The sequence below is a fragment of the Colossoma macropomum genome, unplaced genomic scaffold, assembly GCF_904425465.1.
Source record: "Colossoma macropomum unplaced genomic scaffold, Colossoma_macropomum, whole genome shotgun sequence".
NCBI classification, from domain to species: domain Eukaryota; kingdom Metazoa; phylum Chordata; class Actinopteri; order Characiformes; family Serrasalmidae; genus Colossoma; species Colossoma macropomum.
This window is the reverse complement of record NW_023494785.1, coordinates 15,710,140-15,725,918: the sequence shown is the minus strand read 5'-3', so window position 1 is coordinate 15,725,918 and position 15,779 is coordinate 15,710,140. Positions and strand designations below refer to the sequence as shown.

General features: G+C 42.1%; 2 protein-coding genes across 3 annotated transcripts; one reads left to right on the top strand and one right to left on the bottom strand.

The window, feature by feature from the left end:
• The first annotated feature begins 201 nt into the window (after positions 1-201).
• onecutl (one cut domain, family member, like) lies at positions 202-6,325 on the top strand. Its single transcript, XM_036578902.1, has 2 exons — positions 202-1,905; positions 6,018-6,325. Exons 1-2 carry the CDS (start codon positions 849-851, stop codon positions 6,323-6,325), a joined length of 1,365 nt encoding a protein of 454 aa, XP_036434795.1. The 5' UTR covers positions 202-848.
• A 3,607-nt stretch (positions 6,326-9,932) lies between these two features.
• ctss2.1 (cathepsin S, ortholog2, tandem duplicate 1) lies at positions 9,933-15,427 on the bottom strand. 2 transcript variants are annotated; one of them, XM_036584266.1, is made up of 8 exons: positions 14,883-15,427; positions 13,797-13,922; positions 12,723-12,845; positions 12,035-12,184; positions 10,982-11,206; positions 10,669-10,834; positions 10,453-10,555; positions 9,933-10,144 (listed from the first exon to the last, which is right to left on the bottom strand). In XM_036584266.1, the coding sequence occupies exons 2-8, from the start codon at positions 13,914-13,916 to the stop codon at positions 10,045-10,047; spliced, it is 987 nt and encodes a 328-aa protein (XP_036440159.1). In that variant the 5' UTR covers positions 13,917-13,922; positions 14,883-15,427; the 3' UTR covers positions 9,933-10,044. The 2 variants fall into 2 exon arrangements, with proteins under 2 accessions (XP_036440159.1, XP_036440148.1); XM_036584255.1 differs by having other exon boundaries at positions 13,797-13,925; positions 14,883-15,220.
• Positions 15,428-15,779: the final 352 nt, after the last annotated feature.

Below are 15,779 nucleotides of genomic sequence, written 5' to 3'. Positions count from 1 at the left end.
AGGCTAACGTGCGGCTGGACAGAGCGCAGAGCAGAGAGGAGCGAGAGGGACAGAGCGCTTCCTTTATGTGGCCTCCTCCTCATCCTCGGCGAGCCTCAGCGAGACGGAGCATCGCGATTTTTCACGGCCATTAAAGTCCTTCTTAACGTTACCCGCTTCTTCTGGGACTTGGGATGCTCGTATTCACGACCCGCGCAGCGTGGAAGAGAGGACACTTTCGAGTCTGCAGGATTGTATTTGTCGCTGTTTCCCTTCCACAGTGCTCGAGCTCCGGTCATCTTGTCCACAATCAAGCCTGAGCGGTTGAGGTAAGCAAGTCAAACGCTTGTTAAATGTTTTTCACCAGATAGGTAGAAGTTGCGAAAAGACTGAGGTTGAATAGGAGCTGCTGAAAGCCTGAGCAATACTGTTCGCACTTTCGTCAAAGCATGGTGGAAATAGACTAGCCTGATTGTTTGTTTTGGCTAGCAAGTGAAACTTCTCCGTGGTTGCCTGAGAATCCGTAGATGTGTGCTTGATCAATATGCAACGAGCTCTCTTGAATAAATGATCAATAACCAATCAAGTGATCGTAGCCTACTGTATCTCTTCCACAGGCTCCTCGCGGCCAAGGACAAGACGGACACACATAAAAGCAGGTGCTTTAATGGAACACATAAAATGATAGCAAAAGTGCTCTTCTGTCCGCCCTTGAAACTGGACTGAAACCAAAAGTGAAATATTCACAGGCTTGAGTGGACAGCACTCTGAATATATTTACATTTCCTGCCTGATACGTTTGAAAACAAGCACTGTTTAGTGTAGAAGGGGGAGGGGTAAAGATACCCTTCTGTACATTTGTTTTAGAAATGGATGGCAATATGGGAGAGATGTCAGTTCACAGTCATGTGGAGCTCGCACACAGTCAGGACAGTCGTGCGATGTTACACTCGCGAGACCTCTCTGCCGCCTTCCCACGTCCCTCTCTGGGAGGCCACCCCATGGGCCTGGAACATGAGCACAGGAGCCCTGGGTACGAGCACAGCATGCCGACGCTGGGGTATGGCAGGGACACCCCGACAAGCGGTGGTAGCACCTACACTACACTGACCCCTCTCCAGCCATTTGATGACAAGTTTCACCATCACCATCACCCCTGCTTACCGGTCAGTAATGTCATCGGTAGCTTTACGCTCATGCGTGAGGATAGGGGGCTTGGAGGAAACTTCTATAACCCCTATGGCAAAGACTTGAGCATGGCACAGAGTCTGTCTCCACCACTTGGCAGCTCAGGCCTGGAGACAGCCATGCATGGTTACGGCTCGTTAGGGAGCCAGAACGGACACAGTGGCCAGATGCTTGCAAGCAGCCATGATGTCCATATGGGCAGCAGTGGGGGGAACATATTCTGCCGAACAGCAACAGACTTTGGGAGGGAAATGTCACCACCCTCACTAGTCGGAGAGCATGGGGTCAGCCACCAGCTAAGCAAGATAGACACCCACCAGCACGCACCCACGTACCACCCCCATATCTACACCCAGAGCTACCAACAGCACCATCACAGCCAGCAAGCCTCTAAGCTGGGGGAACTCCCTGGCTCTTCCCCCTCCTCGTCGTCATCCTCCTCCAGCTCCAGTCTGGCCAGGGAGAGCATGCTGGCCGGCTCCCAGAGCAACGGGGCAGGGGAGGAGATCAACACCAAAGATGTGGCCCAGCGGATCATCACAGAGCTGAAGAGGTACAGCATCCCGCAGGCCATCTTCGCCGAGAGGGTGCTGTGCAGGTCTCAGGGCACCCTGTCCGACCTGCTCAGAAACCCCAAGCCCTGGGGCAAGCTCAAGTCCGGCCGCGAGACCTTCAAGAGGATGTCCCGCTGGTTACAAGAGCCAGAGTTTCAGAGGATGGCGTCGCTGCGACTAGAAGGTAGAATTTTTGAGTATGCTTGTTTGCTTTTAAGCTTGTGCCTCCCAGCCAGATCGAGCACCTAGATCTAGTTCCAGTGAAAGAATTCTCAGCTGACTGTACACCTAGCAGCTGCGTACTGTATAACTCAGACTGAGATGTGTGTAGTTTGTTCATTCTTCCTGAAGGAGCACAAGCTTTTTTTTTGGGCAACATCTGTCCCTGGAAAACCAGCAAGTCACAATAGTTAAAACTGTTGGGTGCAAACAAGTGCATCTTTATTGACCTGTATTCCGTTTCAAATTTCACCATCAGTTATTAGGGTTTGCTATGCCAAATCCCCCAAATCCATGAAATTCTTAAATTTCATGTGCACTCTAAATAAGAAAAAGCACTCCTCCAGTCTGGGGTCATTTTGCACTGATTGTACTAAATTCACTTTGCACTAGATACTGAGAGAGATACCCTCTGTTGGTTGCCATCTAATATTCTTCAGAGATTTGCTTTGAAAGCCAGCACTTGTCATAGTGTAGCAGTGTTGTGACATGACCAGGGCTGAACATCCAGCTGATGCACAAAGAGCTCTACAAAAAACTGTAACATGAGAATGGGCGAAGGTGGTGGTGGTGGTGGGGGGGGCTAGCTCGCAAAATGTCGGACAGCGCTCTACAGTAGCTAGCCACCGAAGACTCTGGGCTGGGAGACAAACGCGAATGCCGCCTTGCCAAAGTCTGTCCGAATCCCAGGCGATCAATCACCAAAGCTTGAAATGTGCTTCAGAATGAATTATTCTGCTTGCATTACCACCGCAGATATTGATTGGTAACCATTGTGCTCTCAGTCATAGGAGTGTTCTAAGCGCTGAAATACACAAAATCAATCAATGCCCTGTTTGGCAGCATGGTACTGAATCTTGCTGTTGTTTTTGTGCCCGTTACTGTCCATAATGTTGGTAGCTCAGTAGCTGCCACTGCGTATACATTAGTCTGGATAGCCATATGATTATTTAAACTGGGGGGGCTTTTTTTATTTCAAATAATGTCTCAGTTGTATTTGATTTTTCATTTCCATTTTCAGATTTCTGTGCATCCCTACTTCAAATATTGCAATATTTTCCCAATACCCAACAGCTATACATCAAGACACCAAGTATGTTAATGTTTTATCACACCATCATCTGAACAAATCACGCATTTCTCCCAGGCCATCCGTCCAATGCACAGACAAACACTCATACCCAATCTTTTTAGCCCTGGCAAAGGCACAAGGTGGACACCTCTGTGCCTCCCTGTGTAACCTACTTTCCATGAGGGTTGGCTTTTCTTGCCAAGCCTTTTGTTTAATTATCAGCTGGTATTGATTTCCTTGGGAAAGCAGAGCACAGGCCTCCAGCTCACAGCTCCTGCGAATAAGCGAGTGCAGGCTAGAATTAGAATGCACACGGCCTCACGCCTCCTTTTAGATAGCAGGAGTTCATGCAGCACATGGACAGGCGGGAAGATGATTCAGCTTAATGCAGCACAATATGTCTGAAAAGCACTGTAATATCCCACTCGTGGTGACGATTAAGTAACATCATTCTCTACATATTTTCAATATGAATATTAAGACGTTTTTGTAAATACTTTTAGTTAAATGCCAAAATTGACATCTGACATTGCCCTGAGATCAATTTTGAAAAATGTATACCTTGTGAGCTACAAGCAAGATGACTGATTTTGTGAGACAACAAATACCATTTTCTTAAAGAATGTCCCCACTGATATTATAATAGTGCTCAGAAAGGCCTATACTCAATAATAGTTTGATTTACAAATTATTTTTTGGAAATATATTAAAGGCTCAAAACATTTCATGTCCTCAAAATTTCAGAGATGAATTAAATAAAATGTGCTTATTAATTCGAAAAAAAAAACCCCTGCAAAATCAAAACTTTTATGACACCTAGAAAATTAATTTAGCTTTCATTACTGTTAACGTGAAATGTATTAATTCAGTTATTTCTTTAGTCTTATTTTTGTTGGTCGTACATGCAGTCATAATGCTTGTAATCTGCAAAATAGATATTGATATAGGTGCAGTAAAGGTATTATGATGGTTTTGCCACATCTTTTGACATTTTTACATATTAATATGTTTCTCTTTTCAATCGTTTAATTACAGCTACAATTATTGAGGTGCAAGATTGCTGTCTGTCCAATTCTTTCTCTCATTCTTTTGTGTGCCCTTGCTCAGTGAGCAAGGCAGAGTGCGAGTGTGTGCAGGATGGACCATGCTGGAAAAAGAGAGAGAGAAAGAAAGAGAGAAAGAGGAGCTCAGTCACAGAGCAGGATGGAGATCATTACTCTAACCCTCAGCTCTCTGGCAGCGCAGGGATTTCACACACGAGCACTGGAGCCTGAAGCCCTTGTCTTAAAGTCTAAATGAATAAGCGAGATAAAATAGGCTTAAGTGGCTCTCTCAGTGTCTCTGCCTGCACCATCAGCGGGGTTTGAAAGCCATTTAGCCGTGCTGTTGACGGGCAGAACTGGCACGCAAATGCACAGGCCTGTTTGCACTGTTTACAATCCAAAATTCACACGTCTAAGAGAGCGAGTCTGAATGTTTTGCCTGCGGAGCATAAAAATAAACCACGTATTTGTTCAGGGGAAAGCTGTGACCTGGTCCAGTGCTGAAGGGGTTAACCAGCCTCTGTAGGTCGAGGAGTCTGAGCAGCACAGATTTAATCAATAATTTCTATCAGCCCGTGGCCCAAGAAATCAGCAGGGGGTGGGTCAGGAGTGGGGGATGCTGAGAGGGGGTAGTGGAGTAAGGGTGGGGTGGGGTGTGTGTGTGTGTGGGGGGGGGGTGATGAGGAATAGGGGTGCTTTCGATCACGTTTCAGCAACATGAGACAAGAGGCATACATCATGATTAAGGGCGGCTCTCGCAATCATAAGAACTCTATGGGGGGATGTTTATGTCTGTGAGAGAGGCACAGTGCTTCGGATTTATAGCATGGTAATTCACAGCCTTTTACACATGATTACAACATGAGGAAGCATTTAGTTAATGGTTGCTGTTATGTTGGCGAGCATAGGTGGGAGCGAGTCGCTCGGCTCTGCTCTTATAAATCTGTGATGTGGACACCTAAAAGCACAGCTACATGTGTGTTAGAGCCATTGTTTTAATGGCCAAGTAGTTGACTCACAGTGAGTCAAACTATATAGTCATGCTGACATCATGTAATATGGATATAAATAGAATTTTGAAAGCTATTCCTGTTACTTCAACCAAATATGATTTGTTAACTTTAAGTCTCATCTTTTCCATTGCCTAGGCTAGACGGCATCATCAGTTTTTTTTAGCTGAAATCAGCAAGTTGGGTATTATTTTAATCAAGAACAAACGTTAAATTGACAAAGGATTAAGCATTTTTTTTCCATGAAATAATGCCTGCTTTATTCAAAAGATGTTTAGCTTATTATGCATTTCCAAAATAGTAAGCCAAACCGTTCGACATTAATAAATATAGTTACAGTGTAGACAGATTAGAGATTACATCCATACATTACATAACAATTTTGCTTTTATTTTGCTTTTAAGTATTTTTCTACTGTAATAAATAGACTGTTTTGGGGATTCAGCTGTTACTCATTCATTATATGCTAGTCTCTCTTTGGGAGGTTTGTTTCTACTGAACCTTACAGTCAGAACATAGTGTCTTGGAGATGTATGCTGTAGCCACACAAACCTAACAGCAGAATAATGCAGTTAAGCTGTAATTGTAAGAAAATATGATTGTAAAAATATTCTTCTGTAATATTTCACGAGTTAAACACATGCGTGTAGATTTGGGATATTTTCCTGAATCATGAAATATTAAAATTTAGGCATGAAACAATCTTTCCCACAGCTCAGCATCTTTTTCTTATGTATCAGTGAAGTGGACACATAAATATCAATATGTATGTATGTTACACATTTCACACATCATTCTGACTCATTATTCTCAAATTGAAATCATAGAAGTCAGGTGTCAGTGGTTGTTGCTTTGGGTTTTGTGGAAATGTAAAATATACAATGTCTGGAAACCTTTTACTCATTCTCTCTCTCTCTCTCTCTCTCTCTCTCTCTCTCTCTCTGTCTCTCAGCATGTAAGCGCAAAGAGCAGGAGTCGAAGCAGGAGAGGAACCAGGGGCCCAAGCGCACTCGGCTGGTCTTCACCGACCTGCAGCGGCGTACACTGATGGCCATCTTCAGGGAGAACCAGCGGCCTGCCAAAGACCTGCAGGTGACCATCGCACAGCAGCTCGGACTGGAGCTTTCCACCGTCAGCAATTTCTTCATGAATGCTCGCAGAAGAAACCTCAACCGCTGGAGCGAAGAGGGACGCCCATCCTCCACCGGCTCTTCAGGGTCCAGCACCTCCTCCCCTGCCGTCTCCTGCACCACGGCGTGATGGGAGACCACTGCGGTTCTCCACAGCACAGGGCAAGCTCTGACGTCTCTGCTGCCCATGGAGGTTTTTTTGTTTGTTGTTTTTTCTTAAATCAGAGGTGTTTTTTACACAGGAATCAAAGAACAAATGAAACCAAAGATAAAACACTACAGAATGAGATAGAATTTGATGTAGTTCTCAGTGTTGAATCGATACTTTAGCTTTAATTTGGAATAGAGGCCAATGAGTTCCTTAACGGAAGAAATCACATCTGACTTTATTTAAGTGAGATTGGTGCAGTGATTTACTGATCAGTCTTGTTTGGTGTCACCACTTCTGTGTAATGCAGGAAGCAGAAGTATCAGTATTTTGCAAATTGAATTGTGCATCAGATGGACAGATTTTGCCCAAATGGTTGGAGCAATCTTAGTTTCCTAAAAATGGAAAGACAGTTATGACCAAAGAGAAATACCAAAAGAATGATGAATGATGTTTTTTTTCTTCTTCTTCCTCTTCTTCTCCTTCGTCTTCTTTTTTCTTTTAATTTCCTTTTTTTTAAATAACTGAATACTGTTACCCTGTATGTGGATTTTTAGGGGGTTATTTCATCCTGGATAGTTTAACGACCTGATCAGCTTCGAACAAAAGCTACGGCTCGCTCTCTGATCCTGCTGCCCAGGGTTCTGTTTGGAGATAGCCAGAGCCTGTGAGCAGAACTGAACAGCATCCTCCCAAAGCAAACAATGAGGCTGAATCCTACGGGGACGAAAACAGATCTGGAGGAGGGAGGAGGAGGGGCAGTGGATGTGTTTTTTAAGAGAACCCTCAAAAGGACTGATCGATTGATTGGTGAACCTCGCGGGAGTTGCTGCAGAGAAATACAGGCAAAGTACAAAGAGGAATTCTGAGTCCTCTGCAGATGTACAGTGAGCGCCGGTTTTCTGTATTTGTGATTTGAAAATGACCTGTAGAGAAAACTCCTGTAGTTCAATTGCAAGATGTTTCTTGGTGCTCACATTGGACGGCAGAGAAATTTGTCCCTAGGTCTTGGTTTTGTACAAATTTCAAGCACACAAGCCCCGGTGGATCACAGGTTGTTGGTTGTTCAACCTCAAAAACTGGATGTCTATCAATCCCCAAAGAAACAACAACGACAACAAAAAATCTTGTTTGTGACTTGAGCTTAAATCTGACATGAACTCTTAAATTCGCTATTTATGTTTTTATAATTATTTATGTATTTATTTCCTCACTTCTGGTTATTTATTTGCTAAGTATTGTAAGTATTTATTTCATTATGTGTTGTTTGTCCTATGAACTTGTCTCTGATGGGAGTCCCATCACGATACCAAAGATGAAGGTTTGTCCTCCCTGAATGTAGGCTCCGATGTCATTTGTCTCTGTAACCGGGCTAGTGTTCCAGCCATCCACTTGGAAAGATTCACATGCGGTGCATGTCTAAAGCCAGAGCTCCTAAACTAAAGTAGGAACCACACTCAGTTTCAGTCTGACTGTGGAGGTTCTTTGTCTATGTCAGTGGTGTCCAAATCCCGTCCTGAAGCCCTGCACAAATTTTAATGCTTACCCCATTTTCCCATGGACTGAATTTAGTCAGTGCTGAATATATGATGTGATCCCTCGTGTTCAGTCCAGATTCACTGTGTTAGACACGCGTACACAAGAGGCCTGTGTCTTTGGTTGATGTGCTGAGCGGTGCTATGCGGAGCCAAGGGTTCAGGGGTGAGAGCATGGCAGGGCCGTTTTGGCCGCACTCGCGTGTGTCACACCGTCTTTAACCTTCGCAGGGCGTGAAGTGAGGCCCCTTCACAGCACGCACTTGAAAGAGGGACCATGAAAGAGGCCATCGACTTTTGCTGACATGAAAGAGGCCCTTTTTATCTATGTCCTGTTGGAGGCTGGGGCCGGAGCTCGCCGCTCACTCAGCCAGACCCATGGGTTTAGGGCATTCAAAGGGGAGGGCAGATCAGAGAAGGACTGCATTACCAAACCAAGGGGAGGTGAGTTGGGAGGGAGTGCTGGAGAGTGGGAATTAAACTTTAATGAGTAACAATTGTAAGCGTGCTGTGAGCAGAGCAAAGGGTGTCTGCTGCAGCGCATGTGTTAACACTTGGTGCAGCTCCTCCTGGTTACTGGTGTTTGATTAAGGGTTTGAGTGCTTTAGCCACAGTGTAGTTCTTACTCTAGATAAAGTGGTAGATAAAGTTTACATTTGGCATCTCTGAGCCAACACTACCTTGGAGCTGGAAGGATGCTTTAACAGTAGTGTAGTCTCTGGGACCCCCTAGTGGTTGAAGGTTCTGCTTATTCTGTAGAAGGACATGTCTAAGATGATGGACCAGGCTGAGCTTGTGAAGCTGGACAGGACCGTGTGAGGGATGTTCTGAGCTTTGGCATGTATGTGCTGTATACATTCACCTATCGTTAATGTCACTTAACTTTCTGTCTTTACACATTCGTGAACACAACTGTATGGATGGATGCTGGAACAGTGATTTTCCCCCACTTATGTTCTGACTACTGCTGTACATGTGTAAATTACTGAGGACTGCAGAAAAAAAGTCTCCATTCTCTCCACTGAAGCAACAAGTCTATCCTTTTCCCTACTTATGAAGAGTTCATCTACCTCAATTGTGTGTGGTGTAGCTGAGATGTAACTGTACCAAAGATCCCATGCATTCAGGGAGAGTTTGTGTCTCATCTTTTCTAACCAAATGTGCTGGAATCAATCTGTAACCACTAAGTCACACTTTTTACCTACAGACAGAGACAGCTTACCTACAAGTGAAAGCATTAGATAATGTTTGTGTGTGAACAGGGAAATAAACACAAGTGCAGAGACCAAATGGGACAATCGAAGCAAGAGAGGCTGGTCTTACTGTGCTTATGATTGCTTTTTCCTCCCTCCCAACAAGTGTAACCAATTAAAATAAATAAAAAAAACAAGCAGGAATTGGTATTGAAATAAAAATCAGTTCTTTAGCCAAAATACTGTAAAATGCATCTTCAGTGTTCAACATACAATTACATCCACTTGATTTCATTGTAATTTGTCTTGATAGAATAATTTTAGAAGGAAAATTTAAAAGTTACATTGACATAATCTGTAACTTATGAACAACTGATCTTTTACCCAGTAGGACAAAAAAAAGAAAAGAAAAAAAAAAGTCACAGACATGAAGACATTTCAGCCTATGATTTACCTGGTAAAAAGGTGTTTAGTATTGTGAACCCTAAATCGCATAAGTCACAGGTAGCAGAAAGCTTTAAAACCATTGCCGTTCATCCTGTTTGTGTCTTATGTTAGCACATCAGTCTGTCAGTCATTGTGCCATTCTCTCCTCATGTTAACCTATGAATGTGGCTAACCAACCAAAGGCTTTAAATCATGACAGTCTACATGTCAATCATAACTGGATGTTGTGTACCAATTTTGAAAATCCTTTGATACCTCATGTGAAATTGTTTGTTGTGATGTTGCACTGAATAATAATAATAATAATAAAAAAAAGTCTTGTAAATGTGTGTGAATGTTTTCAGGGCACAGTTTCCATTTTCTGTAATTTCTGTAGACATGCAGTAATACACAGACACAACTTGAGAACAAACATTTAAAATGTATTATTTATTTAGTAAAAATGACACCATTAAAAACAAATTAGATAAAAATAGAGGCAATAAGAGGAAATAAACAATTAAAAGTTTGCTCTTGTCTTCACTGGTCACATGATAGGGTAGCAAGCATAACTGGCAATGCCACACATGTTGCCTTTATTGCGAGCCATGCGGATGTAGCCTCCATCTCCAAAGCTAGTACCCCAGCTGTCAAGAGTTTCAAAAAATAAAAATAAATAAAAATTAATTAGTTATACAGTTGAAATTAGTTCAGGAACAGCATGTTCACCACTTCTGAGACATATCACAGCATGTTTTGTTCCATATACAATTCAGACATACATTTATCTCCAAAAAGAAGGCTGACTGTCAGCAAACCACTAAAAAGTGCTTTCAGTCTATGGTATAGAGATATCACCCAGTCAACTAAGCCTAATTTGATGACCATCATTTGGATTTTATGAAGAGCCCAGTCCGTGTCATTTAAACCTAAAAACAGGCACTGAGGCCCATACCTGTTTTTCACTAGCCAGTAGTCCTGCCCATTTAGCGTGCCATATCCAACAACCAGTACTCCATGGTTTACTTTTTGGGTGCAACTTGGGTCATTGTACACACCTATGGCAGACAATGTTCAATTACAAATTTTCAAAATCAAACACAAAGCAAACAGAGAGGCTGTAAGATTATGCATATTAAAATGCCAGGAAATCTAGAGCAACGGGGCTTACCACTGCGGTACATTATAAACTGTGGACGTGTAGCATCAATAGCCACAGAGACAGGTCCGATGGTGGCCACAGCTTGCTTCAGAGCTTCCTCATCCCTCTGAGGAACAAAATAGTAATGGCTGCAGTTGGCAGCGCGATGTGATGGGTCATACCGGCACTGGCCATCCTGGAATATACAAAGACAATACGACGCAGAAATAACAACTGATGAACAGCATAAATGTTAGGCTTGAGTATTTGAGTGAAGCGTGCGGCAGATAAAGTTTAAAAAACTAAAACGGAGTTTACAGAGATGCAGTGCCACTTAACTCACCATTCCAGTGTAAGGGTAGTACTCTTCAGAATCTATACCGCCGTTATCTATGACATACTGAAAGGCTTGAGACATAAAGCCTCCATTGCAACCCTTGTTTCCATACTTAGTAGAGCAGTCCACCAGGTTCTGGGGACTGAGAGAAAGCAGCTGTCCTGTGGTCTTCTTCAGCTGACCTTCCAGGGCACCAGCAGCACTAAAGGCCCAGCATGAACCACATGAACCCTGACAGAAGGAAAAAGACAAACATTCATAATTAAGGCTATAACAATTCAGAGAACAATACACAGGGTCGGTGGCTTCTGTTGAGAACACAAGCAGACTTAAATTGTGAAGAGTAACGAAAAGGGTCACAAACAAAGGTGTAGGACTGTGGCACAACAAACGTAACTTGGCATTAGAGGGGAACAGTGATGAAGCAACACCCATCATTTCACTGCTGTGTAAACTTCCCAACAAAGAACAACTGGCAATGATTGATTAAGTCAAGTCAGCCAAAACAAACTGCTCAGGAGATAAAGAGGAAACAACATAAAGAAGTGAAACCTGAAAGTCAGGCTTCAGTCATGAGTCTAACCCACTAAAAGCTCCACTGTCATGCTTAGAGTTGTGTGAAAAACACAAGTTATCCAGAAGTGCAAGCAAGCAAGTCATGACACTTTTTCCTCCTGTCCAGCCAGTCATTCTGTGTGTGTGTGTGTGTGTGTGGTGTGTGTGTGTGGTGTGTGTGTGTGGTGTGTGTGTGTGGTGTGTGTGTGTGGTGTGTGTGTGTGGTGTGTGTGTGTGTGTGTAAGTGTAAATGAACTTAGATTATACAGTGACCAGTTTAAATTAATCACAGGAACCAGTCTGGAGCAACAGCTCAACAGCACCCCCACCAGGTCTAAAACTGGGTAAAATACATAGAGCACCACCTTAAAATAATGTAAAACAGTCAACATGGGGTCACTTTCTTCCCAAAGAAGCCAGAGCCTGCTGTAAAGACATTGTGTATATGCAAAATGTGTGCATGCTGGATGGTGAAGATCAGTACACTGTAAGATGAAATGTTACCTGCTGTTTCACGTTAGTGACGTAGCCCTTCTCCCTCCAGTCAACTGAATCGGGTAATGAGGCACCAGTAGAGGCCACAAATGAAGACGTCCTCTTCAGGTGAGAAGGCACATGAGTCCCAGCCAACTTCTGCAGGATCTCCTCTGTAGTCTGAATTCAGTGAAAGGAAAGCATATGCAGACGCTACAGTGACAAACATGCAGTTCTCAAGGCCATTTTTAGTTTGTGGAATACTAGACTAAAAACAGGAAAAAACTGAACCAAACCAAACTGAAACTGCTCTGGTAAGAGAAGCTGAGAACAGAGAACAGTACCTACTACTCATTATGTTTAAAATGTGTTGATAAAGATTCAAAATTAATGCCATTTCTATAAATTAAATTCAGGTTTATGAAACCACTGGAATTTGCTAAACCTGTGTTTCTGCAACAGGAAAGTACAGTTAAGTTGACACAGTTGGTGGCAATGTAACTGCTGTGCACTGGTTTAGCTTACACAGCTGAAAAATTCCTGCTTTCATTTAATTTTAAAAAATTAAACAAATAAATAAAATTAAACATATGAAGTTTGACAGTGAGCTAATTAGCAGTTAAAGGTACGTTTATTAATACTTCTGCATTTTTGGCCTGTGGGCCCAGTTGGCTGATTTAAAGAAGTTGCTGTAAATTTATTAACTGGAAATACTTACCATGTCTCCCATATGGTTCATGCCCATGTCGTATGTATGTATGCCCAAAGAGGCCTCAAGGTTGTGCAAGGTGATCAGCCGCACATTCCTCTCCCAGATCTCCCTCCGACCCAACTCCTCTACCTGTCAGCATACATTTTCAATACTTTTGTCACTTGAAAATAAATATTTTTTAAATTAGTTTATATAAAGTAATTAAATTCAAATTAATTCATTTATATAAAAAATAAAGCCACTTTAAATGAAGTGTTTGTCAAGACAATCTAATTCTGTTGGTTATTTAGAGCCATTTTAAATGTTGTCACATTTTTCCTGTACCAGCATACATTGCTGTCAAAGCCAGATTAAGCTTAATTTAGTCTCCTACACTGCATATCTGAAACAAGCAGAGGATGGAGTTTTTTGTTTAAATTCACATTTCAGTGTAAAAAGAGAAGAGGCCTGTTTTCCAGTGGCCCTGTAGCTGAAGCCATGCATTAATCTGAGACAACTTCATATTCTGGCTGTAGAAAGCAGGGAAGGGGACAGAGGGGGGGCTGTGTCACAGAACTTTTGTAACAAATGAAAATTTACCACACAGTTCATAGCCCACATAGACTTCAGTAATCTGCATAATCAATACACTAAAGCTATCATATTACTACAGCACAGCAGCAAAAAAAGCCTCATCATAAGAACAAAGTCACTACTGCAAAATACACAGCTGCTGTATATAACTTCAGAGGGAAAACAAAATTTATTTTTTCCCCCCTTTTATTTCTCACAACTTTATAATTTCCAGTCCTATTTAAAGTTAGCCATCACACTTATAGAATAAAAGATTATTTTACACTTACATGTAATTAGCTGTTTTTTGAATGGCAGTTTAGCATTTGCTCCTATGTACTGTTCCAAAATGAGGCAGTGTACATGTACATCATACAAACTGAGATTAGCCTTGAGTAAGAAACACTATCCTTTGGATAGAGCCTTCATTAGGCTCAATTTTATTTTTGTGTGCCATTTTAATTATTTAAAATCAGGACTCTTATTCAATAAAGAACTAAACAAGACTAAACAAGCATCAGCTCTCACCGTACTGAAGTAAGTCTTAGAGTGTGTCTTCTTCCACAATTGCCAATGCAAGTCCAGGTCTGGGTCAGTAAGGGCTACTGTTGCCCCACACAGGACTGTGAAAAGCAAACTTCTCAGCATCTTTACCTGCTAAGAAAAGAAAAGAAAAAAGGTTAGCCAATAAACTGGCTACAACCCTGGTTCAGTTATATACTCAAAAAGGAAGAAACTAGATTATTAGAGGTCACCAGAATCTAACTACATTTTTATATTCACTTTAAAAATGTGTATAACTACTCAGATTTCTTACAGCTCAGGTTAAATGTGTTGAGTTGGGTGGGAAAATCCACTTTGCCTGGGGAAGATCCTTTATAGAGGAAGTTAAGCTCGTCAGGCTGCTAATGGTGAGATCACTTGAACGGTCAGTCTCATGACCAAAAACGTAAACGATTTCAAGGACCGAATGCTGATAAGAGAATATTGTATGACCCAGACACTAGAGATGTTGTGTTCTTGTTTTTTGTAGAAACTCAGAACTAATCCTGAAGCAGCCAATTCAGAACCTCTTGCTGAGGCTGTGGAATAGGTGGGCTACACAAGTAAGCAGGAAAAGGTAAAAACAACCGGAGTGTTCTATCAAATTACAAATTCAGCCCTTCCAGTTTACTACAGAAATTCTCTACAATGTTAACCAAAGGAAATGAGCAGTAGGCTAAGCATTTCCACGGAAAAAAAAGGTTGACATTTTGCTAACCAACCAACAGCACTGGCTACATAGTAACAAAGCCAAACATCCTCTTCTGACCACCGTGGCCTCCTTTATAAATCTGATCTTTTTTTCTTCCTCATTTTCACGTATTAGACTAAAACCAACACGTTCAGTACCCTGGGGCGACTTTACGATTCAGACCACATTTTAAACACTTTAAATACAGAAAACAACAATTTCTTTGAGACTTTCTAGTAGAAAATGACTCAGAACAGACGCAACTGGCTTTCACTAAAACCGAAAGTGAAATACTCACAAGTTTATCAGTAAAAATACGGACAGCCTAATGTCTTTAAAAGAGGAAGACATCTGTGAAACTACAGCTAAACAATTCTTACCTGCCCGAGCTGAGCTGAGCCAAAAGTGGAGGAGACCTGCCGAGAGAGGCTAAGGCTGCTCACTGAATCTGGTTTTCGGTTTTTAAAGAAGTGTTATCACGTGTCAGACGAGATACTGTCGTCATTTGTTCCTGTTTTGAGTTTTTCTATTCTTTCCTGTTAGCGCAGGCAGCATTATAACCCCCACATTTTCAGTATCCATAATCAAATAAGGTAAGTTAGGCGGAATGAAGCAAATTCCAATTATTTGAAATGCTTTAAATTCCCTCAGATTTCAGCTTCTGTTGGACTATAAAAGTCTCATTAAGATCACGGAAGTGCGCGCAGACAATAACCTGCGCCATCAGCTCAACCTGAGGTAGAGACCTACAGTGTGCTGTCAGTGCTGCACTGCTCCCAGTTCGTTTCTGCTTCTGATTTCATCAGGTCTAAAATGAGGAGCTCAAGCCACCCTAGCGTGTCTCAAAGACTTACAGAATCAGAAAAAAGAAAGGAGAACGACATCGTGAAACTTTAATTCAACAAATTCCCTGTCCACCTCCCTCGAGTAAATAATATCATTTCATGGTTTGAAAAGCCATCTAGAGGGGACAAAGGTAAATGAAGGTGTCTTAGACCTCAATAAGGTGCACTCTGGACCTCATGAGATTTGGAAACAATAGGGCAAGGCATGTTAATGCTCGGTTGCTCTTGGGTAATGAAAGGTTTATGAAGCTTTTTATAATAGTCATCAATTAGAGATCAAAAGTCTAACCTGATGCTCCTTTAATGGTTCAAATGTTCAAAGAGTATTTCTTCTGTAGCAAGACCGTAATGTAATATAACATTCAAACACAGCTTTTCTACTTCTCCACACAAGGTTATCAATCTCTTAAACTTTATGTCCCTCTTAATGCA